At 47.9% G+C, this 25149-nt stretch overlaps 1 protein-coding gene and 1 non-coding gene across 4 annotated transcripts in view; both read right to left on the bottom strand.

The window, feature by feature from the left end:
• Nucleotides 1–9755: 9755 nt before the first annotated feature.
• Nucleotides 9756–9857, bottom strand: LOC112305279 (U6 spliceosomal RNA). Its single transcript, XR_002974808.1, has one exon. It is a non-coding gene; the product is annotated as a U6 spliceosomal RNA (small nuclear RNA).
• A 4605-nt stretch (nucleotides 9858–14462) lies between these two features.
• The window catches only part of CERS4 (ceramide synthase 4), a 28703-nt gene continuing 18016 nt past the window's right edge, over nucleotides 14463–25149 (bottom strand). For all 3 annotated transcript variants that reach the window (XM_053911342.2, XM_053911344.2, XM_053911343.2), the window contains 10 exons: nucleotides 21538–21711; nucleotides 19519–19636; nucleotides 18665–18783; nucleotides 18526–18583; nucleotides 18106–18156; nucleotides 17676–17768; nucleotides 17356–17484; nucleotides 16843–16949; nucleotides 15033–15189; nucleotides 14463–14942 (listed from right to left, as the gene is read on the bottom strand). In XM_053911342.2, the coding sequence (XP_053767317.1) occupies nucleotides 14766–14942; nucleotides 15033–15189; nucleotides 16843–16949; nucleotides 17356–17484; nucleotides 17676–17768; nucleotides 18106–18156; nucleotides 18526–18583; nucleotides 18665–18783; nucleotides 19519–19636; nucleotides 21538–21710 (1182 nt within the window). In that variant the 5' untranslated portion in view covers nucleotide 21711 and the 3' untranslated portion in view covers nucleotides 14463–14765. The remainder of the gene's footprint in view (nucleotides 14943–15032; nucleotides 15190–16842; nucleotides 16950–17355; nucleotides 17485–17675; nucleotides 17769–18105; nucleotides 18157–18525; nucleotides 18584–18664; nucleotides 18784–19518; nucleotides 19637–21537; nucleotides 21712–25149) is intronic.

Genomic DNA, 25149 nt, shown 5'->3' with positions numbered 1-25149 from the left:
GTCTGGCTTCTTTTCAGGCTCATCCATGTTGTAGCCCTGTCTGGTTTTGGTTTGTAGGTTAGATACTGTCTATCCTCTTCAAAGAAGTTGGGTGTTCTCCCCCTCTCATTCCTTTTTTTTTTTTTTTCCTATTCTTGGAGTCAACCTGGATAAGATGGGAATTATCTTCTACTTGAGATGCTGACAAAACTTGATTGTTAAATCCTGTAGGTTTTGTCCTTTAAGGATTGGTATATTCCCCCATTCTTTCTATCTCATTAAAAATTTTTTTACTCAATAATGTTTTTGTTATCTATTCATGTTGATAATATGACTGTCATTCATAGTGATATGTAGTATTGAAACATGTGCATTTTATTAGTACATTTGCATGTTACTGGCTTTTTGGCTAATTTGGCTAATTTACCCTTTTTTTCCCACTAAGTCACGCCTCTGCATCCTCAGGCTGTGCTGGTGTGTGGGGTCAGTGTGGTTTTTCCTTTCTTTTTTTCTTCTTAGTGTCTATTGTCTTCCAAAACAACTTGTATCCATGCCTCCAGGAGAATACCATTTTCCCCACAATCTCATTAACTTTTGATGTTATCAAACTTAAATTTTTTTCCTAACCTTATGGTTAGAATATAAATTTTGTGACTGTATCAGTGGACATTTTCTTAATTACTAGAGAAGCTCTCTTTTTAAAATGTTAAATAGGGGAGAACCAAGATGGCGGTGTAGGTAGACACACTGCACCTCCTCGCACAACCAGAACTGACAGAAAATCGAACGGCAAGGAAGTCCGACACCAAGGAAATAAAAAATAAACATTCATCCAGACCGGTAGGAGGGGTGGAGATGGGCACCAGGGCGGAGAGGACTTGTGTGGCCGTGGCAGGACTGAGACTGGCGGAGTGTGGGACAAACGGGGCAGGCAGTCTGACCACTAGCAGGCCCTGCGGCCCCACATTCGTGCACAGATAAACCGGGATGAACGGCGGGGAGTGAAGCAGACCTCGCAACCCAGGGCTCCAGCGGGGGGAAATAAAGCCTCAGACCTCTGATTGAAAACGCCTGTGGGGGTTGGGGCAGCAGCAGGAGAGACTCCCAGCCTCACAGGGGAGGTTGTTGGAGAGACCCACAGGTGCCTAGAGTATGCACAAGCCCACCCACTCGGGAACCAGCACCAGAGGGGCCCAGTTTGATTGTGGGTAGCGGAGTGAAAGATTGAAATCCGGAGGAGAGTGGAGCGGGCGCCATTGCTCCCTCTTGGCCCCTCCCCCACGTACAGCGTCACAGCGCAGCCACCAGCGCTACCCCGCTCCGGGGAACACCTAAGGCTCCGCCCTTTAGAGTAACAGACCTGCCAAGACCAAAAAAAAAAAAAAAATGCCCAAATGAAAGAACACTTCAAAGCTCCAGAAAAAATACAACTAAGCGAGGAAGAGATAGCCAACCTATCAGATGCACAGTTCAAAACACTGGTTATCAAGACGCTCACAGAATTGGTTGAATTTGTTCGAAAACCAGATGAAAAAATGAAGGCTATGCCAAGAGAAACAAAGGAAAATGTACAGGGAACCAATAGTGATGCGAAGGAAACTGGGACTCAAATCAATGGTGTGGACCAGAAGGAAGAAAGAAACATCCCACCAGAAAAGAATGAAGAAACAAGAATTCGGAAAAATGAGGAGAGGCTTAGGAACCTCCAGGACATCTTGAAACGTTCCAACATCCCAATTATAGGGGTGCCAGAAGGAGAAGAGGAGGAACAAAAAATTGAAAACTTATTTGAACAAATAATGAAGGAGAACTTCCCTCATCTGGCAAAGGAAATAGACTTCCAGGAAGTCCAGGAAGCTCAGAGAGTCCCAAAGAAGCTGGACCTAAGGAGGGACACACCAAGGCACATCATAATTACATTACCCAAGATTAAACGCAAGGACCTACATCCAAGATTACTGTATCCAGCAAAGCTATCATTTAGAATGGAAGGGAAGATAAAGTGCTTCTCAGATAAGGTCAAGTTAAAGAAGTTCATCATCACCAAGCCCTTATTATATGAAATGTTAAAGAAAAAGAAGACAAAAAATATGAACAGTAAAAATGACAGCAAACTCACAGTTATTAACGACCACACATAAAACAAAAACGAGAGCAAACTAGGCAAACAACTAGAACAGGAACAGGACCATAGAGATGGAGATCACATGGAGGGTTGTCAACAGGGGAGTGGGAGGGGGAGAGGGGGGGAAAGGTACAGAGAATAAGTAGCATAGGTGATAGGTGGAAAATAGACAGGGGGAGGGTAAGAATAGTGTAGGAAATGTAGAAGCCAAAGAACTTATAAGTATGACCCATGGGCATGAACTATAGGGGGGGAATGTGGGAGGGAGGGGGTGGGTAGGATGGAGTGGAGTGAGGGATGGGGGAATGGGACAACTGTAATAGCATAATCAATAAATATATTTTTTAAAAAATGTTAAATAGGCCCTGGCTGGTATGGCTCAATGGATTGAGTGTGGGACTGCAAACCAAAGGGTTGCTGGTTCGATTCCCAGTCGGGGCATGTGCCTGGGTTGCAGGCTGGGACCCCAGTGGGGGGGTGTATGAGAGGCAACCACACATTGATGTTTTTCTCGCTCTCCTCCTCCTTCCCTTCCCCTCTCTCTAAAAATAAACAAATCTTTAAAAAAATAATAAAATGTTAAATAGATTTTATTTTCTAGAGCAATTTTAGGTTCACAGCAAATTTAGTAGAAGGTACAGAGAGTCCTGGTGTTTCCCCAGCCCCAACAACGTGCACAGCCTCCCCAGCAATAGATGAACCTACATGGACACATCACATCACACAGAGAGCATAGATTTCACTGGCTCACTCTTGTTGTTGGACATCCTGTGGGTTTGCACAAATGTAACATTGATAGGGGAAGTCAAGAGTTAAAAAATGTATGCTTAGCTATAGTTGATAGGCTTAAGTGATTAATACATGTGGAAAACTTATTCCAGGAACTGGAGTGCGTGACCACCTGACTCCTGGAGGTTGACAAGCAGTTCAACCTTTGTGCCCCAGGGGGTCTGTTAGGGATGGAGATGGTATGTGAGCTGTTTTGTTTCGGGGAGGGAATGCAGATAAAGAATTGTTGATTGACAGATAAAGAAGTACTAGGAAAATCACAACAGGACTGCAACTCTTATCTGATGTGGGGAGCTTTGTCCAGCAGAGCTCTCCCTGTCACCTAAGATGAGAATAAATCTACCAAGACATGACCTGCTTGGAGAGAAAAGGCTGACCAGTCTCAGAGGGGAGAGGTCTTGAGCCTCTCTCTCAATAGGTTTTTATTGAGTTTAGCTTGCATAGGGATGCATATCAAAGAAAGGAGGTATGGTTTACAGATAACATTTCTGGGATCACAGGGTCCGTTTGAGTCAGGGTCTGGTGGACAGGGTGACACCAATCAGCTATAAAACCTTGGGAAACAAACTTATTTTGTGCTTGGGCCCTTAACATTTAAATTGAGGACATTCTTAGCAAAGCAGGTTTCACAGAATTTAATGCGTTCTTTCTTAGGCCTGATCGCCAATGCACCCTACTGCCCGGAACCACTGGTTCTGGCACAGGGCTCTTCACCATTGTTTCAGGCCTCTATCAGGCAGGGGAAGCAAGGCAGCCAAGAGATTAGGAGGCTTTTTACAGAGAGAATGAGGACTCAGGCTATGATGAAGCTGAGGAGTAAGCATCTTTTGTCCCTCCTCCACAATCCCCTAAGGCCTTCCCTGATGGCCCCTTCACAACTGTGCCTCTCTTAGGTTGTTCTTTCCTTGAAGAATCTTATCTGTCATTGACTATCCAGCCATCCTCCAGGGACCAAGAAGGGTGAAGTAAAGGGGACAGAGGCTGTGCCCCTGTCTGGAGGATCCAAGTTTTGTCTCATTAGTGGCTCATGGTCCCAAGGTCCCCTAGCCCTGGGGCCTTTTTGCCTGTCAGCAGGGTTACAGCTTCTGAAACCAGGCAGAACTGGTCCCAACAATCTGATTAACGGGTTTTTTTCCCAAACCCCTTATCTACCCTATACTTCTCCCTATAAAAAATGTCAGCTTGAGATGAGATTTTAAGGTGGTTTTATAAAAATATGTATTTATTGATAATGCTATTACAGTTGTCCCATTCCCCCACCTTTTTCCCCCTCTGCCCTCACCCCACTTCCCACCCATATCCCCTCCCCCACCCCACCCTTAGTTCATGTCCATGGGTTTTGCATGTAAGTTCTTTGGCTTCTCCATTTCCTATACTGTTCTTAACCTCACCCTGTCTATTTTGTGTCTACCATTTATGCTTCTTATTCCCTGTGCCTTTTCCCCCATTTTCCCCTCCCATTTTCACCTTCCAGGTGATCTCATTTCTGTGATTCTCTTCCTATTCTAGTTGTTTGCTTAGTTTGTTTTTGTTTGTCGTTTTACTGTTCATATTTTTGATCATCTTCTTTTTCTTAGACAAGTCCCTTTAACATTTCATATAATAAGGGCTTGGTGATGATGAATTCCTTTAACTTCACCTTATCTGGGAAGCACTTTATCTGCCCTTTCATTCTAAATGATAACTTTGCTGGACAGAGTAATCTTGGATGTAGGTCCGCTTTTTATGACTTCAAATACTTCTTTCCAGCCCCGTCTTGCCTGCAAAGTTTGTTCTGAGAAATCAGCTGATAGCCTTATGGGGAACTCCTTTGTAGGTAACTGTCTCCTTTTCTCTTGCTGCTTTTAAGATTCTTTCCTTATCTTTAATCTTGGGTAATGCAATTGTGATGTGCCTAGGTGCGTGCTTTCTTGGGTCCAGTTTCTTTTGGACTCCCCAGGCTTTCTGGACTTCCTGGAAGTCTATTTCCTTTGCCAGATTGGGGAAGTTCTCCTTCATTATTTTTTCAAATAAGTTTTCCATTTCTTGCCCTTCCTCTTCTCCTTCTGGCACCCCTATGATTCAGATGTTGGAATATTTAAAGATGACCTAGAGGTTCCTCATTTTTTTGAATTCTTGTTTCTTCATTCTGTTCTGGTTGAATGTGTATTTCTTCCTTCTGCTCCAAACTGTTGATTTGAGTCCCGGTTTCCTTCCCTTCACTGTTGGTTTTTTGCATAGCCTTCACTTTTCCCTCCATTTTGCAACCATACTCAACCATTTCTGTGAGCATCCTGATTACCAGTGTTTTGAACTCTGCATCTGATAGGTTGGCTATCTCTTCATTGCTTAGTTCTATTTTTGGAGCTTTGATTTTTTCTTTCATTAGGGCCATATTTTTTTGTCTTGGCTCAGCTGTTATGATGTAAGGGGCAGAGCCTTAGGTATTCACCAGGGTAGGGCAACCCACGTTGCTGCGTTATAGTGCTTTATGTGGGGGAGGGGTCAGAGAGGGAACAATGTGGCTTGCTTGGCTCTTGACAGGCTTTCAGCCACTCCCCCAACTACCCACAAGCAAATTGGGCCCTTCTGTTGCTGATTCCCAGGTGGGTGGGTTTGTTACATTCTCTGACCCTGTGGGTCTCTCCAACGAACTGTCCTGTGAAGTTGGGTATTTCTCCAGCTGCAGTCCCCACAGGTTTTTACCATCAGAGATTTTGAGGCTTTATTTCCTCATGCTGGAACCTTGGATTGTGTGGTCTGTCTCACTCCCCAGCTGTTCTTCCCAGTTATGTGCATGCAAATGTGAGACCACCAGGTGCTGCCTTACCCACCCAGGCCTTCAGCTGCCTCCTTTCCACGTGTCCTCTCTGCCCCAGCTGCCCATCTCCATCCTTCCTACTGGTCTGGATGAATGTTTCTTCTTTAAATCCTTGGTTCTCAGACTTCCGTACAATTTGATTTTCTGGCAGTTCTGGTTATTTTTTGTTTTTAAATTTCTGTTGCCCTTCTTTTGGTTGTACGAGCTGGCAAAGTGTATCTACCTACACCTCCATCTTGGCCAGAAGTCTTAAGATGATTTTGAGGATGCATACTGTCTTCTCAAATCACTAGCCACCTGAATAAAGCACCCATAAAGATTCAATCCTTGTTTCTACTTATTGGTTCTGGTAGTGACAGGCAGCACGAAGGCTGACTTCTTCAGTTTCAGCGTGACACATATCTATCATTACAGTATCACACAGAGTAGTTTCACTGCCCTCAAAATCTCTTGCTCTATCCAACTCCTGTAAATCATGGATCTTTTTATTATCTCCATAGTTTTGCCTTTTCCAGAATTCCGTACAGTGGAAACCATTCATTAGGTAGGCTTTTTAGATTGGCTTCTTTCACTAAGTAATATGCGTTTCACTTTCCTTTGTGTCTTTTCATGACTAGATAGCTCATTTCTTTTTTTTCAATGAATAAGGACATTCCATTCTCTGGGTGTATCAGTTTGTTTATCCATTCACCCACTGAACATCTTGGTGGTTTCCAAGTTTTAAAAATTATGAGTAAAGTTGTCATAAATGTTCTATGTAGGATCTTTTCTAGTGATAAGTTTTCTACTCCTTTGGGTAAGTACCAAGGAGCACAGTTGCTAGATTGTATGGTATGAGTATGAGTTTAGTCTGTAAGAAATTGCCAAACTAGCTCCCAAAGAGGCTGTGCCATTATGCATTTGACTGACAGTTCCTGCTGCTCCACAGTCTTGCCAGCATTTGGTATTGTCAGTATTCTAGATTTTGGGCCATTCTGATAGGTGTGTAGTGATATCTCACTGAGTTAAAATTTTTTTTTAATTTATTGATTTGAGAGAGACAAACATTGGTTTACTGTTCCACCCATCCATTCATCCACTGGGTGCCTCTTACATGTGTCCAGACCAGGTGTTGAACCCGTTGGGAGGATGCTCCAACCCACCAAGCTACCTGGCCAGGACTCGTTGCGGTTTCAATTAACATTGATTTCCTTGATGGCATATGATGTGTGATGGCACATGTTTTTATATGCTTGTTTGCAATCTGCATATCTTCTTTAATGATCTTTGGTCCATTTTCTTTCCTTTTTGTTTTAAGACTTTATTTATTTATTTTTAGAGAGAGGGAAAGGGAGGGAAAAAGAGAAGGAGAGAAACATTGATGTGTGAGAGATACATCAGTCGGTTGTCAATCAGTTGCCTCTCCCATGCCCCCAATCAGGGACCTGGCCCACAACACAGGCATGTGCCCTGACTGGGAATTGAACTGGCGACCTTTTGGTTTTCAGGCCAGCACTCAATCCATTGAGCCATACCTGCCGGAGCAGATCCATTTACTAATTGGGTTGTTTGTTTTCTTATTGTTGAGTTTTAAGAGTTCAGATAACATCCTTTATCAGATGTCTTTTGCAAATTTTTCTCCCAGTCTGAAACTGTCTTCTTTCTTTCTCTCTGGGTAATGTCTTTCACAGAGCAGAATTTTTTTATTTTAGTTAAGTCCAGCTTATCAATTCTTTCTTTCTTGGATCATGCCTTTGGTGTTACATCTAAAAAGTCATTGCCAAACTCAAGTCCATAGATTTTTTCCTCTGTTATCTTTTTGGAGTTACAAAGTTTTGCATTTTACATTTAGGTCTGTTGGTCCATTTTGAGTTAATTTGTGAAGGGTGTAAAGTCTGTATCTAGATACTTTTTTTTTTTTTTTTGCTTGTGAATGTGCAGTTGTTCCAGTACTATTTGTTGAAAAGATTATTTTCCCCCATTGTGTTGCCTTTGATCCTTTGTCAAAGATCAGTTGACTGGAATTGTGTGGGTCTGTTTCTTGGAGCTCTATTTCATTGATCTCTTTGTCTGTGCATGTGCCTCTACCACACTGTCTTGATTACTGTAGCTTTATAGTGAGTCTTGAACTTAGGTAGTGTGAGTCCAACTTTTTCTTGTTCTTTAACATAGTGTTATCTATTTTGGGTCTTTGCCTCTCCTTATAAACTTGAGGATCAATTTGTTAATATCCACCAAATAAGTTTCTGGGATTTTGATTGGAATTGCATTATAGCTGTAGATCAAGTTGGGAAAAATTAACATCTTATCAGTATTAACTCTTCCTATCCACGAACATGGAATATTTCTCCATTTTAGTTCTTTGATTTCTTTCATTAGAGTTTGTAGTTTTCCTCCTATAGAACTACATGTTTTGTTAGATTTATACCAAAGTATTTAATTGGGGGGGAGGCTTATGTAAATGGTATTGTGTTTTAATTTCAAATTCCACTTTTTAATTGATGGTACATAGGAAAGTGACTGACTTTTGTATATTAACCTTGTGTCTTGCAACATTGCTATAATGGCTTAGTTTCAGAGATGTTTTTAGTGGATTAAAAAAAATTTCTACATAGGTGATCATATCATATATGAACAAAGTATTACTTCTTCCTTCCCAATCTGTATCCCTTTCCTTTTCCTGTCTTACTGCATTAGCTAGACCTTCCAGTAGGGGTTCAAAAGGAGTGGTGAGAGGGGACACCCTTGCTTGTTCCTGATCTAGTGGGAGAGCTTTGAGTTTCTCACCATTAAGTATGATGCTAGTTGTAGAGACTTTTGGGTAAATTGTTCTTTATCAAGTTGAGTAAGTTTTCCTCTATTCCTAATTTACTGACTTTTCCTGTGTTTTTAAAAATTGTAGCATAACATAAAAATTACCATCTTAACTATTTTTAAGTGTACATTTCAAGATCATTAAGTATATTCACATTGTTGTGTGGTCAATCTTTAGAACTCTTTTCATCTTGCAAAACTGAAGCTCTGTACCCATTAAGTAACTCTCCATTTCTCCTTTGTCTAGCTCCTGGCACCCACCATTCTATTTTCTTTCTCTACAAAGTTGACACCTCTAGGGACCTCATATAAGTGGAATCACACAGTGTTTGTCTTTTTGTGTCCGGCTTATTTCATTTAGCACAATGTCCTCAAAGTTTATCTATGTCATAGCATGCATCAGAATTTCCTTCCTTTTTAAGACTGAATAATTCCATTGTATTTAACCACGTTTTAAAAATTCCATTGTCAACCTGTTGGCCAATTCAATGCCAACTGGAATCCCCAGTTTGGGGTGTGGTGAAGAAGGAAACTTTATTCAGGGGAAAACCGCTCAATCGTGATACAGCACAGCTGTAAACCAGTCCTGGGGTCAGGTGGCCGGTAGCCTTGCCCCTCTCCAGCTAAACAGCTCTTCCCTGCTCTGCTCTGTGCCAGTCTGCTCTGGCCTATACTAGTCTGCTGTGGTGAGACGTTTTTCAGTGTTTTTGCTCAGCCAGAGAAACTCAGTCTTTGGTGGAAAGGGAAAGTGCACTCCCCAAGCCAGAGGAAGTCCCTGCCTATGGTCCTTGATTGGTCCATCTTCATGTAAATAAATACTCCAAATCACCGAAGTTTGATTGGTCCAAAAGACACTGCCCTGATTGGTCAAAATGGAGCCACTCTGATTGGTTGCTGAAGAAGCTGATCAGGATTTATAGTTGCCCAGCTCAGATTGGATGGGGAAAGCCTCAGTTCCATTGGTTGAAGTAGGATTCCAGGAACTGTTTTATAAGGGCTAGCTCAGAGGGCAGAAATAGTGCAAGCAGGCAGTTCAGTGCAGGCTTCTCCCTGAAATGGTTTGCATGAGAGGCCCCTGTGTAGAAGCAGAAATGGCTGCTAGGCTCTGGTTTTTGTTTGTTTTTAGTTTGAGCCCAGGTCACCACTGAGTGACCTTTTTAGCAGGCATCTTCTTTCTTAGGGTCCATACACTCCTGTGACTTGCCTATTCATATCCTGTTTGCCCCTTTACTTCTGGGTAGCTCTTTTTCTTACTGATATTTGGGAATTTTTTTAATGGAATGTTTTACAAATTTGCGTGTCATGTTTGTGCAGACCATGCTAATCTTCTCTGTATCCCAATTTTAGTATATGTGCTGCCAAAGTGAGCATGGGAGTTCTTTATTAAGGTTCACTCCAAAAAAAAAATCTACCCATTAAACAGTTATTCTTTTTCTCCCCACCTCTCCTCCTTGCCCCCAGCAACTATCAATCTCTATTCTGTTTTTATAGGTTTAGCTATTCTGGATATTTTATTTAAAAAGAATCGTAAAAGGTGTGACCTTTTTTTTGTCTGGCTTCTTTCACTTCGTGTAATGTTTTTGAGGTTTATCCATGTTGTAGCATGTATATTTCTTTCTTAAGGCTGAGTAATATTCCATTGTATGGATGAACAACAATTTATCCATTCACCTGTTCATAGATGTTTGAGTGGTTTCCATCTTTTGGCTATTGTAAATAGGGCTGCTGTGAACATTCTCGTACAAGATTTTGTATGAGTCCCTTGTTTTCAACTGGATCATATGGTAACTCAGTTTAACTTTTTGAGGAATTGCCAAATTGTGTTCCACAATGATTAACCATTTTATAATACCAACAATGTATGAGTGTTGTGCCAGTTGTTCCACATCTTTTCTTCAGAAGTTTTTTAAAAGTATATTTATTTATTTATTTTTAGAGAGAAAGGAAGGGAAGGAGAGAGGGAAACATCAATGTGTGGTTGCCTCTCATGTGCCTCCTACTAGGGACCTGGCCCACAACCCAGGCATGTGCCCTGACTGGGAATCAAACCAGAGACCCTTGGTCAACCCTTGGTTTATAGGCCCTTGTTGCTCAATCCACTGAGTAGCCAGGGCAAATTGTTCCACATCTTCACCAACAGTGGTAAAGATTTCTATTTATAGAGAGAGGGGAAGGGAGGGGAGGAAGAGAGGGAGAGAAACGTCAATCTGTGATTGTCTCTCATGTGGCCCCCACTGGGGACCTGGCCCACAACCCAGGCATGTGCCCTGACTGGGAGCTACACTGGCCAGGACTGATTTGTTGAACATCTTTTAATGTGCTTGTTAGCTATTTGTATATCTTCTTTGGAGAAACAATTCAAGTCCTTTGCCCATCCTTTAATTGGGTTTTGTTTTTTTTCAGTTGTTGAGTTGTAAGAGTTCTTTACATACTCTGCATATTAGGCCCTTTTCAGATAAATGGCTTGCAAATACTTTGTCTTTTCACATATCCCCTCCTTTAACTTTTTAAAAATTAAATTTATTGAGGTGACATTGGTTAATAAAATTATATAGGTTTCAAGTGTACAATTCTATGATACATTATCTGTATGTTGAATTGTGTCCACCACTCAAAGTCAAGTCTCCTTCTGTCACCATACACTCAAATATATAAATATATATATATTCATCTTCATCTGAGGACATGCTTACTGAACTTAAGAGGGGGAGGGAGGGAAAGAAAGGTAGATGTGAGAGAGAAACATTAATTGGCTGTGTCTCGGATAAACCCCAACCAGGGACTGAACTTGCAACCCAGGCATGTGCCCTGACCGTGAACCGAACCCGTGACCTTTTGGTTTACAGGACGATGCTCCAACCAACTGAGCTGTTGCTTTCAGTTTTATATTATTCCATAAGTGCAGTCATATGGTTCTTGATACATATCCCTTTTAAATTGTATTTAATAATATATCTGTCACCATACCTCACAACTTCAAAAGCTAGGACAGTGATAGTAATTTATACCAACCTGAATCCCATTCCCATCCTTCCCCAGATCAAAGGTAATGTAACAGTATTTTGAATTTTGTTTATATTTTATTAAAGAAATACGGTAGTATCCACTTACCTGAGGTTTTGCTCTCTGTGGCCTTAGGTACCTGTGGTCAACTCTGGCACAAAAATATTAAATGAAAAATTCCAAAAATAAACAGCATAGTACACCTCAACTGTTGTGGCTCAGTAGGCTGGGCATCGTCCTGCAAACTGAAAGGTCACTGGTTTAATTCCTGGTCAGGGCACATGCCTAGGTTGCAGGCTAGGTCCCTGGTTGGGGGCGTGAGAGAGGCAGCTGATCAATGTTTGTTTCTCTTCCTTTCCCCCTCCTTCCCTCTCTCTAAAAACAAATAAAATCTTAAAAAATAATAATACATATATATGATTTGGTACAATCTGTGGTTTTAGGCATCTGCTGGGGATCTTGGATAAGGAAGGATACTAATAGTTCTACTAGACATTTACGCCTAAACAATACATTATTTTGTTTGAGTTGCTTTTGAACTGTAGAAAACAGCCAACAATTTTACATGATGCTGAATGGCTTTCCAAGTAATTGTGCTGGCGTCCACTCTCCCCAGTAATGTCTGTGATTCTTATTGACCCCCATCTTCTCCAACACTGGCTTTGTCCAATTTCTTAATTTTTGCCAATTGAATGGGTCTAAAATGGTGTCTGAGTCTTGCTTGGCATTTTCCTGATTATGAATGAGATGAGCAAGCATATCTTCGTGTGTTTATTGGCCATGTCTTCTCTTCTACAAATATGCATTGTGTCTTTTTTCTCATTTTATTTTTAGGTTGGTTATTCTTTTCTTATTGATTTGTAGGCATACCTGGGAGATCTAGACGTTTCTTCAGGGATAAAGAGGAAATGCATTTGTCTTCCCAGGGTACTGCCCAGTTCCCCTCCTTGGGGTGTGCCAGAGCAGCTTCATGGTCCCTGCAAATCTCACCACCAGAGGGCACTGTCACTGTCACTTTTGTCAGGATAGCTGGCAAGAAACGAAATTTCATTGTCGCTTTAGTTTGCACTTTTTTAATGTTGAACATCTTTAAATTGTTTATTTTTTTTTACCCTCACCAAAGGACATTTAAAAAAGATTTATTTATTTATTTATTTATTTTTAGAGCGGGGAAGGGAGAAAGAGAGGGAGAGACATCTGTGTGTGGTTGCCTCTCACGCGCCCCCTACTGGGGACCTGGCCCACAACCCTGACTGGGAATCTAACCGGTTACCCTTTAGTTCACAGATGGGCACTCAATCATTGAGCCACAACAGCCAGGGCCAGAGGACATTTTTTTTTTTTTCGATTGCTTTTACAGAACGTGGAAGGACGAGAGAGAAACATTGATGGGAGAGAGAAGCATCATTGGTTGCCTCCCATACTTGCTCAGACAAGTGATTGCAAGGTCTGTATGAGGGTGGGGGTGGAGAGGGGTTGTACGTGCCCCTCGCCTAGCCCCAGGATCAGACTGCAGCCTTTCTCTTACTGTGGGATGCTCCAACCAACTGAGCCACACCAGCCAGGGCAATGTCGAGCATCTTTTTGATTTGTTTCAAGGCCAATTGAATCTTTCCCTCTGAGCAACCTGTTCATCCCACGTCTCCCTTATCTCCGGATCTGCTTTTCTCTTTCAATATTTACTCCTTTACATTTCTATTTGATAACCCTTTTATGCCTCTTTTTTCTCTCTTCTGTCTCTTTTGCCATTTCTCAATCTTCTCTCCCACTTTCTTCCTCGTGGTCCTTCCACCTTCTCACAAGTCCTTCTAACACCTCATCTTCTCTCAAAGCTCTGGGTCTGCTCTTTGCTGTTTTCTCTTCAGTGCTTCTTTCCTTCCCTTCTTTCTTTTTTCCTGTTTGCTTCTTGTTCCTGTGCCATCTGCCACTCACCTCTCTGCTGCTATCTGTTCTTCCCTCTCCCCTTTCTAGTCCCTCTTTCCAGTTTCTCAAACATTTTTCTCTCTTTTGAAAAATATTTATTTTAGAGAGGGGTAGAGAGGGAGAGAAACACTGATCAGTTGCACAGAACCTGCAACCTAGGCATGTGCCCCAATGGGGAACTGAACCAGCAACCTTTTGGTTTGCAGGCTGGCACTCAATCCACTGAGCCACATCAGGCAGGGCCCTCAGTCTAGTCTTGATTAGCTATCTTCTCTTGCCTCTCCTGTCCCCCCTGACCTCCTTTCCTTCTTTCACTGCTATTTCTCCTCACCATTTCTTCTCAGATCTGCTACTCTTTGATCCTGTTTTTTCCTTTCTCAATGATCTGTCCTCTATCTCTAAAACAGTTGCCCTCCCCCTTATCCCTACACAGTGCCCTTCCTCTGCCATCTCCTACTTCTTTTTTTCTGCAACTCACCTTTCTGTCATTCTCCTGAAAGCAGGATGTTCTGGCCCTGCATGGGGCCTTGTGGCTGTGATTTCTGGTGTATGGGACACTGTCCCTCAGCCTGTCTCAGCTGGGGAAGGGACACCTTCCTGCAGAGCTCTAGAACAGAAAGTGACCTTACCCAGGCTTACCCTTGGGAAGCCATGGGAGTCCCCACTTGTGGGCCTTATCTCCCTCTCTCCAGGGAGGCCCAGAGAGCACTGAGAAAGGGCTGCAAGGCTAGGCATGAGCCTCCCTTTTGCCCTTCTGCTTGGCCTCCAGCCCCTGTGACCACAGGCAAAGTCATGTGTAATCTGGGTCTGTGAGTAGCTGGCTGAAGGCTGCCCTGAGGTGGGAGGGGGTGGCTTGGCTAAGCCATTGGCTGTGACTCAGGAACTTGCCTGGGGGAATCTCTAAGGACTGCTTGCTATCTGGGTACCCTAGGACCAAGCGTGTGTCTTGGGGTGGCAGTGAGTGTCCCTGTCAGTGGGTATGTAAACAGAGTCCTGGCTTCCTTGGGGCCTCCGAGGAGCTATGAGAAGGACACAAATTCAGGCAGAGGATTTGGCTCCATTCAAGTTTTATTGGACTCCTTTCACACTGGGGCTCTTCACAGTCCCCGGACTGCAGCCTCGTGGTGCCTCTGGTGGGCTGCAGCACCCTGCTGCTGCCCACTGCCCAGCTCTGTCTAGTGCTCCAAGGGGAGCAAGGGTATGCAGAAGGAAGGGGCTGGAGACAGGTCATGAGCCCTTCCCCCACCCTGGGGTGGGGCCCTCCCTGTCTCCACAGAGCTGGCCCAAGAGCCACCAGTGCAGCCACCCCACAAATCCAAGGCACTGGGAGGAGCACAGTCAATCCTTGGTTAGCTATGTGGCCAACATGTGCCCATTGGCCAGCCGCCCAGCTGCCCGGCTCCGAGGGCCATCAGTAGAGGCCACCCCAGGTCCCCGAGCTGCCCCATTCTTGAGCTCCAGATGCTCCTGGGCTTCTTCCCCTTCACTTGAGTCTGACTCCTCCATGTCACTACGAATGTCCTTCTCCATCTGGGAAATAGAGCGCAGGTACAAGGCTGGGGTGGGGCTGGGCCGGGTCTCCTGGACAGCGCATGGGAGCCCACCCTTGCCTGGCCCTACCTGGCCTTTCTTTGTGAAGCTGTGGATCATACGAAGGATGAGGCAAGACCAGAACACATGCAGCAGTTGCAACATCACCAGAAGCAAGTTGAAGAAGTAATAGCCGAAGAAGGGGGCCGAGTTGGCGATGGACTCGTAGTATGTGGTATAGAGGATCCTGAGGCAGGTGGGTGGGCGGGCAGGCAGGAGGGAGAGGTGGGCTTCACCAGCAGCTCTAGCCCCCAGTCCTAGGAAGCTCTAACGTGTGTGGCCTTCCCTGCTCCAGGACTTCTGGTGGTTCCCTGTTGTCCCCAGAGTAATACCTATGCTCTTCAGCTGGGCATTTAAGTGCCCCCCTCACTTGGTTACATGTTAAGCAAGATCACACAGCTTACTAATCGTGCACAACCATGAACCCCAACAGGGCACTTAGTATTCCAGTTGTTCCCCTGGGTGTTCCTTTCACATTTTTCCTTCTCTTCTCAGGCTGCCTTTCCCCTGTCATTCAGCAGGCTTTCCCCCAGCCACTCTCACCCAAATCAGCTGTAAGGTCACCAGTGACCTGCTTGGCTCAGGCAGCAGGCGCCCAGATGGTCCTCCCTCCTCCCTGAGGCCCTTCCCTTGTGTGCCTTTAGGGGCCCACACTCCCGCCTCCTCAGGTCATGGGCACTCCCTCTTGCCTCCCCTGCAGCCTCCCCCTGACTGGCACACATTTCTGTCCACACCTGGTCCCTGCATGACCTGTATGGTCTCGTGGCTGCAAACACCGAACATTCACATCTCTCCATGCTGGTGTGCCCACTGTATCCTCTGTGACTTTTCTTGGTAGCCTGCAGGCCCCTCAAACCCAACACACTCAAAGCTGAGCTCCTGATCCTCAAGGAACAACTCTGAGCTCAAAATGACATCACGACTTGAGTGTTTCCCGAGTCCACCCACTTCTGTCACCTTCACTGGCCCAGTCCCATCACAGCTCACTTGGACCAGCACAGTGGCCTCTGTCCTGGTCCCCCAGCTCCTGGCTGGGGGGTGGGGCCTCTCACCAGCTGTTCTCTCTGTAGCCACCAGAGGGTGCGGACGAGCACCCAAATCAGGTCCCCTCCCTCTTGGACTCAGAATCCTCCACTTAGTTTGGGATGAAAACCCAAGTCCTCCAGGCCCTACACAACTTGTCTGGTCCCCTTTGTTTTCCTAGCTCACTCTGCTCCTGCCATATGGTCTTGCTGTTCTTCCAACAAACCAGGAACAGTCCAGGCTCAGGGCTTTTGCTTGTGCTGTTCCCACTGCCTGGAAGCCTCTTCTCTGATCAGCACTGCCCCCTCCTCACCTCACTCCAGTCTCTGCATGAACACTATCAGAGACGCCTTTCTTGGCTGTCCCTGTAATTCAAATTACTCACACACTTCCTGGACCTATTTTCTCGTTAACATGATTACCACTCCATCGTGTGCTCTATATTCTACTTATTTGCCTTATTTATTTAATCCCCCAGTGTCAGCTCCACGTGAGCAGAGATCATATTGCTCCCTTTGCTGGGTGAGGCTCAGCTAATAAATACACTGGGCAAAGGCTCAGTGAGCTGGCCACCAGCCCTGCCATCCATTCCATGTTCCAGGCACACAGGAGAATGAGGACTGAGCCATTTTCTGTCCCTTTCACCTCTGGGCTCATGATATGCCCTGGGTTGGGAACATAACACCCTACTGTGCCTCCTCCTGAAAGTCTCACAACCAACACCCTCTGCTCCCTGGGTCTGGAACTGAGGGTGAGACTGGCCTGGATCCAGCTGTGCCCACCCATCTGCCCAATGCCTACTGGAAGGCTGACTCACTGGGTGGGGAAGAGCACAAGGCGAGTGTAGAAGAAGACCAAGGAGAAGACGATGAAGAGTGAGTTGCACACGCGCCACTGTTGTGCATAGTTGAACATCTTACAGGCCTGGGGAAGACAGCAGAGAGGGAAGGATTTGGGTGGGTGGTGGTGGCAGTGGGGGACCAGGTGGGAAGGAGCAGGGCCTCTTCCCCAGGAAAAGGCACCATGGGGCAGAGCCTTATCTCCGGAAACTGCCTACAAAGGTACAAAGTGGGTCTCTGAGAAGCTTCAATTCCCTGGAAGGGCGGAGTCTCATTTTCCAGAAATCGCAGGGGGCAGGGCCTCACCTCTCAGAAAGACAGAGAGGGGCTGGGACTCATCTGCTGGGAAGACTGACTAGGGTGAAGTCTGCTCTCCCTGGAAACCTGAGTGGGGGGAGCCTCACTTTACTAGAAGCCTGAGAGGGGCAGGGCCTCTTCTCCAGGGGCCCTGAGAGGCAGGATAAGACCTCTGAGAAGGGGGCTGGGCCCACCTCCAGCAGGTAGTCCGCAGAGTCATGCAGTAGCAGCACTAGAGAGCCAATGCGCAGCAGGTTCGTGCTGTAGGAGAAGGTGATGAGGGTGATGGTCACGAGGTGGTGCACTACCTGCTCCTTGAAATCCTGCGAGAGACAGTGGGTCACTGCAGGCACACAGCCGGGTAGCCGGAGGGGCCCTCTCAGGGGCTTGGTTGGCACCACGCTTTGTGCCTGGGGATCTCCAGGTGTCGGTGAGGCCATCCCTCCCCAACTGGAACTGGACCCTGACTCCACAGCGCATCATTTCCCCAGCTGGACTCTTGGCGGGGCCTCACCTTGCGCCTGATGTCGAAGGGCAGAGTGATCAGCAGGGAAATGTAGAAACTCAGCTCCAGGAGGTACCAGTAGTACAGGGCCGGCTTCAGGGTCTGTGGCAGGGCAGTGACGCAGGGTTAACTGAGGGGTGGAAACTCCCTCAGGGCCCTCCTCAGTGTGCTCAAAACCAGGACACTGGAATCCCAGTGAGCCAATAAGGTGTGAGCTCCCTATCCCAGGGGGTAATCAAGGGTAGTGGCTTTGTGTCTACTCCTGCTCCAAATTTCCTGACTCCTGGCCCCTCTCCATTCTCCAGGGGAGGCTGAAACAGACAGCAGGACTTGGAGGGGATTACAGTGTTATGTCCAGGTCTGGCCCTGCTGCCTTTGGCCATATGAACTCTGACCACCTCAATCCCCCCTCCAGCTCCAGGCATCCCCTGTCACTCACCTGATTTGGGTAATTGTCCCAGCACATTGCTGGCCTCCACAGCCATGACTCCTATGAGGACACAGACATCTGAGGCTGCCTGAAGGTCAGACCCCAGCCCTCCACCCTGGGCCCAGGGCCTCCTTGGGGCTCCCCTGGCCCTTGATACTGCTGTCACTCAGCTCTGCTGCATCCCCCCTGGTTACATCTCTGTTCTCACTGCAGACAAGGAGCTCACTCACTACCTAACCCCAGCCCCACCCACAGGAGGTCCCAACAGGCTACCCCAGGACTTTGCCCAGTTCTCGCTCCCTTCTCTGTGCACATGCTTCCTTCCCCTTTGCCCACACACCTCCCCACCTCCAACCCCAAGCTGGGCCTGGCACATAGCGGGTGCTTGTGGGGCAGGTGGAGGGCCAGGGAGCAGTCAAGAACACTCACGTGGTAGAGGACCAAAAGGCCACCAAAGAAGGAGAACAGATAGAAGACAAACCTCCAGCTGCAGACAGGGAGGAAGCCCATGAGGCAGCTGCTGACATAGCACACCCCTCCTCCCTCCCCAACCCCACCAGGGGCTGACCTGGCCTCACAGAACTTCTTGGTCAAGCAAGGCTGGTCCTGGTTCCACCGTCTTCGGAACCAGCGTTGGGTCTGCCTCAGTGTGAGGCCACACTGGGTGGCCAGGATAACCATCTGAGGCTGGGGAGGGGGGATGAGGACCAGCGTCACAGAGGTGGCTTCCCACTCCCATCCCAGGACAGGTGGGACCCATCCCCTTAGCCCCAGACCTCACCTGTGGGGCTCTCTACCTGTGAAGATAGGGAAGTAGGGAGGTATGGGGTAGAGACCCCCAAACAGTCAGGCCTTAATGAAAACCCAGCCCTGCTCACAGGACAGACTGATGACTGATGGGGGCCGGGAACAGCTCCCCATAGAGGTTTCCCTGCATCCCTCCAGAACAGTGCAGTCTCACCCCTGCTCCAGGTAGGCAATTGACACCTTGTTCCCCATGCATGCCTGCAGAGGGGCTAAGAGACAGGGATCACAAGGCTCTGTATTCTGCAGGAGCTGCCCCCTGCGCCCAGGGTAGGAAGACCTCTCCCTTCCTCTTCCTGAGGACCCAGGCCAGACCCTGCCCACCAGGCAATATACCACGGATGGGGCCTGAGGGAGGAGCATAAGACTGCAGAACCCCCAGAGTATCTGAATATTCTTCCCCAGGGCAGGAGAGACACCAGCTCCCCAGACCCTCTCCAGGCCCAGGAGCTGCCCATTGGTCAGCTGGGCTCACTGATTGGGGTCTGGTCATGGGGGAACATAGGTGCCCTGAGCTTTCTCTGTCCCCAACAAGTGGGTCGGATGCCACCCCCAGGCCCTATCCACACAGCAGCCATGTGGGCAGATGGGGATGAAGGAGGGTGGTAGGGCCCTCACCTCAGTGAGTCTCCGTCCTTCCACCAGGAAGTGTTTCTCCAGTGTGGCGTTGGGTTGCACTGGCCTCCTGGCTCTATCCCGCACACCCAGCCACCGGCTTAGGGGCAGGCCGATGCGTCTGGGTGCAGGGGACACAGGGCTCATCAGTCCATATGAGGAGGGACATACATGCTACAGGTGGTGACACTGAGGCTGGGCAGGGCCAGGTCATGTCCTGGGACCCTGGAGGAGAGCCTGGCTGCTGCATTAGCATTAGACTGAGTGTAAGAAAGGCAGCTGGGCTAGGCTGGCCTGCAGAATGGGGGCGTGAAGGTCAACTTTTGGGGTACCAAATCACTGTCATTCAATCTAATCCCAAACTAGTGGCCAGAGTCCCCTCACTGCCTATGCCCTGGTGGCCTAGGATCCTGGTCTGGCCCTGACCATGCTGGGGCTCCCACTCAGGTCTCCCCTCTCCCAGCCTCACCCTCTCAGGGGGGACATCTGGAGGAGCTGGACTCCGATCAATCACCACATTGCCCACAAGGGAGCTCCCAACGCCAGGGGAATTTCATCTCCATCCTTCCACCTGATGCCTTTGGGGTAACACTCCCACCTCAGTTGGGGCCATCAGTTAAACATGCAAATCTTGCTCTGGGCTCCAGTAGTGAACCTGGGCAGGCCTGGACCCCTACTCCCCACCCTGTGGGAAAGCAGACCCACCCATCAGGGCCTGGCCAATGGGGCCTCTCAGAATCCCTCAGGCAAAGTCTCAGACCCTGCTGGCCTATGCACTGTGTGACACCGAGCAGGTCATTTGACCTCTCTGTGCCTCCATTTCCTCTTCTGTAAGATAGGGGAGATAATAGCACAAAGTGGGTGAAGACACTTAGCTACTGTGAGCAGTGGCTGGCACAGATAAGTGCTCAAAGGGTGCCTGTTAAATAAATGTCAGGGGACATCCCCTGCATCCCCCATGTCCAGGGAGCCAACACCAGGGAGCTCCTTAGGAGTGGGAGACACAAACAAAGCAAGATGCAGACTGCTTCCATGTCCCTGTGGTCAAGGGGAGACCCAAATGGCTGGAGGGGTTAAGGGCTCTGTGGGGGGAGGAGGCAGGACAGACTTCCCTGGAACTCAGTCTTAAAGGGGCTACAAAGGAGTGTGTGCAAAGGCCAGGTGGCAGCAAAGATGGCAAACCAGGAATGGGTGTGAGGAGTGGAGGAGGAAGTGTGTGTGGAGAAAGGGAAGGGGCCCTCAGCATCACAGGAAACATTTGGCGGGGGGGGGGGGGGGGGGGGGGGGGGGACGGACAGTGGGGAGGCTGGGAGGATAGGGGCCTGGCAAGGTAGGTCTAGGAGCTCTGACCACAGCTCTGGTCAGAGGGGAAAGGGTGGGGCTCCCTGGGATACAGGGGAGGGACCCCAGGAGAGAAGCCAACGCCCAGGAGAACAACACCCAGGGAAAGGGAGAAACCCAGTTCTGATCAGCATCTGGGTCACCTGAGAAAGGCCTGGAAATCCACAGGGTTTAGCAACTGGGGGTTGCCAGGGGGATAGGTGGCATATACTCAGGGCTGGTGCCAGGCTGCAGGAGGCTGAGGCTGAGGCTGAGTGGAGAGGGCCCCACAGAGGAGGCTAGAGGGCCTGTGCTCCTTCCTTAGCTACAAAGGGTGGTAGGAGGGAAGGTGATAGAAGGAGCAGCCTCTCAGGGAAGGTGGTGGGGGGAGTGGGAGTGGAGGGGTGGTGGGGCAGGAGTTTCTCTGCTCACTGACTGACTGGCCCCTGCCTACCTGTCCTTGGCCAGCAAAGTGGGCACATACCCTCCAGGTCCCCACCTGTGTTCTGAAGAGGCTGCATAGCCAGACCAGAGCTGCAGCCAGTGTTCCTATAAACCAGCCCTCAGAGCCCAGAGGAGTGTGAGTGGCAGCAGCTGGGGGCGGGGTGGAGGAGGGGGCAATTTGGTTCAAAGCTAGGACAAAACCACACAAAAGCTGCAGCATAGGCCAGCACTGCAACACCAGCCACAAGGGACACTCACCTCTCAAAGGTGAAGCGCACGACCACCAGGGCCAGTGCCAGGGGCAGGGCTGCCAGCATGTCCTGGGGGTGGGCATAGACCAGGCCATCCCGGTCCTCCAGGTCAGCCCAAGAGCTATTAGGTGGTAGCCAGAACCTGTCCTGCCACAGCCACTCGTTCAGACTGGACCACATCCTGTGGACAGATGGTCCAGTTAAGGGTGAGCTCAGCCTGCAGGCTGGGTGACACTGGAGGGCCCATTGCCTGGCCCTCGTTCCCCTGATGCCCAGCAACCTGGAGTTTATTACAGTGGGGGTTAAGGCTCAACTTGGGCTGTGTGTCTTTAGGCAAATGACTTGATCTCTCTGAACCTCAAGATCATCTACAAACCAGGGACAGTGCATATCCACTTCTCAGCTCAGCCTGGTGCCTGTTAACCCTTAACAGCACAGCTTATGACAGTAGTTATTATTCTGCACAATTATTAGTCAGACAAGAAAATGATGGCTAGAAGTCAAGGGGGAGGCTGGATAGGGTCATGACCTTGAGTTCTCAAATGTCCAGGAAGGTTTCCTGCCATTGTGGGAAGGTGCCTCGGATACAGCCCAAAGATGAAGAATTTAAGGAAATCTGTAATTCCCTCCCTAGACACCCCTCCCCAGGTGGACTCCCCAGGAGGTTTGAGTATCAGCTGCTTTGCTCACTATCCCAGACAACGGGCAGGCAGCAGCTGCGTAGGAGAACCAACAGCAGGACCGAACTCTTGGGATAACAGAGCAGTAACTGAGGTGAGCCAGCTTTCCACCAAGAGCTGCCAGGGACCAGCCCTGTCTGCAGAGCCCAGCCATCCTGAGTGGCCCACACAGCTTCTCCCTTCCTCAAGATTTTAAGACAAGTGTCCAGAGCCTCACACCAATCCCCACTTGGAATGTTTGTTCACTCATTGTTCATTTGTCTGTCCATCCATCCATCCATCTTTATATCTACCTGTTAGTTTAGTTCACCCACCCACCCTTCCATTCACCTGTCCATCCACCCATCCATCTGTCTATCCATCCATATACAAATTAGTCCATCTACCCATCCATCCATTTGTTTGGCCCATCAATCCACCCACCCACCCACCCATAAAGTGTTCTCTGAGTGACTTGTATACGCCAACCTGGGCTGGGTGCTGAGGGCACAGCCAGGAACAAAGCAGACACATTCCTGTCTCCAGGGAGCTCCCAGGTCAGCAGGAGAGGCAACCGATATGCAAATAAATAGATTCATAATAAATGAAATAACACAGTGTGATGAGGACTAGTGGAAAATAAACAGGGTGGCATTGACTTTAAATGAGGTGCCCAAGGGAGGTCTCCCTGAGGAGAAACCATCTGAGCTGAGACCTAAAGATGAGGAAGGCCTGAGTTTATGTGGAGGAAGATAGTGGTGGTACAGAGGGGCTTTCCAGAGAAAGCAGCAGCATGTGCAAAGGCCCCGAGACAGGACTCAGCTTAGAGTGCTGGAGGATCAGTAAAGAGGCCTGTGTGACGGGAGCAGAGTGAGCAAGGGAGAGGATGGGGAGGTGAAAGCAGGAAGGGCACCAGGCAGGGCAGGTCAGGCAGGGCCTGTGGGCTGTGAGAAAGAGTTAGGTGATTGCCCCAACAGAAAAAAGAGTTTACAGTGAACACCCACATACCCACTGCTAGGTTCTACCATTCACTTTGCCCTGTTTGCTTCCTCACACACCTGCCCATGCTTCCATCCATCTCTCTATCCACTCAGCAGCCCATCTGATTTTTCTGGATGTCTTTCAGAAGCAGCAGCAGACACAAGCCAAATTACCCCTGAATATTTCAGCATGCAAGTAATAACTAGAGTTCAATATTTGCTCATGTTTTTTTTTTCCTTCAAGGTTAATTTTATTTAGAGCAACATGCATCAATCTTCAGTGTCGAGTCACCCAGTTTTGGCAAATGCATGTACCTGTGTAACCCAGTCTCCTACCACAAACATTCTTGCTTTTCCACCAAGATCTCTCGTATCCTTTCCCAGTCAATCTCTGTCTCTGCCGTCCAAAGGACACCTCTGTGCCAATTTCAAAAAAATATTTTATTTATTTATTTTCAGAGAGGGGAAGGGAGGATGAAAGAGAGGGAAAGAAACGTTGATGTGCAAGAGAAACATCGATAAGTTGCCTCTCACTCGCCTGCTACTGGGGACCTGGCCAGCAACCCAGGCATGGGCCCTGACCAGGAATCGAACCAGACTTTTTGGTTTGCAGGATGACACACAACCCACTGAGCCACACAGGTCAGGGCTGTGCCAATTTTTTTTTCTAATTTGCACTGGGGTGAGGGTGCCTCTCAGATGAATAAGAGGGCCTATGAGAAGGAAGCTCTTTTATCTGTTCCAGAACTTCACATAAATGGAACTGCAGACTCCATCTTTATGCCTGCTGTTTTCCCTCTGTATCATGTTTTTGAGACCATCCATGTTGTTACATCTGCCATAGTGGTTTTCCTTTTAAACATGGAACTGCACGTACTGCAGGCATATAACACAATCAGTTATTAGTCACTTGTTGAGGGGCATTTGGGATGCTTCTAGTTTGGGGTAATCATGAGCAAAGCTGTTATAAACATTCATATCCTAGTCTTGTGTGAACAGAAGTTTGCATGTCTCCTGGGTCGGTCTGAGGAATGGAATTGCTGGGTCATGGGACAGTCATGTGTTTAACTTTATAAGCAGCTGCCAAACTGTTTTCCAGGTGGATGCACCATTTTACACTCCTGCCTGTGTAGTCTGGGGGTTCTGTAGCTCCTCATTACATTCTGGGTGAGATGGCAAGCCACGGGCTATGGGATGCCATGTAGGAAGTGGCCTGGAGGAGACCAGAAGGCGGTGCTGTGGCCTGTCCAGATGGGGTAAGTGGGTGGACATTTCCAGAGACATTTTGGAGTCAGAGACCCCAAAAGTTGAACAGAGATCCCTCAAGAAAGAAGCCAGAAGAGAAGCAGGCATGTATAACTCCATTTATGTCAAGTTTGACGCCAGGCAAAACCAATCTATGAGGCTTATATTGGTTTCCTGTGACTGCTGAATTATGTGGCTTAAAACAATATAGATTGAGAACCAAGATGGCGGCGTAGGTGACACACTGCGCCTCCTCGCACAACCAGAACTGACAGAAAATCCAACGGCAAGGAAGTCCGACACCAAGGAGATAAAAAAGAAACATTCATCCAGACCGGTAGGAGGGGTGGAGATAGGCAGCCGGTGCGGAGAGGACTCGCGTGGCCGTGGCGGGACCAAGACTGGAGGAGTGTGGGACGAACAGGACAGGCAGTCTGACCACTAGCAGACCCTGTGGCCCCACATTCGCGCACAGATAAACCGGACAAACGGCGGGGAGTGAAGCAGAACGTGCAATCCAGGGCTCCAGTTCGGATAAATAAAGCCTCAATCCTCTGATTGAAAACGCCCGTGGGGGTTGGGGCGGCAGCAGGAGAGACTCCCAGCCTCACGGGAGGGGTCGTTGGAGAGACTCACAGGGGCCTAGGGCGTGCACAAGCCCACCCACTCAGGAACCAGCACCAGAGGGGCCCAGTTTGATTGTGGGTAGCGGAGTGAAAGACTGAAATCTGGTGG

The sequence above is a fragment of the Desmodus rotundus genome, chromosome 9, assembly GCF_022682495.2.
Source record: "Desmodus rotundus isolate HL8 chromosome 9, HLdesRot8A.1, whole genome shotgun sequence".
Lineage (NCBI taxonomy): Eukaryota > Metazoa > Chordata > Mammalia > Chiroptera > Phyllostomidae > Desmodus > Desmodus rotundus.
Note: the sequence above shows the minus strand (reverse complement) of the source record. Positions and strands in the feature narration are given on the sequence as shown.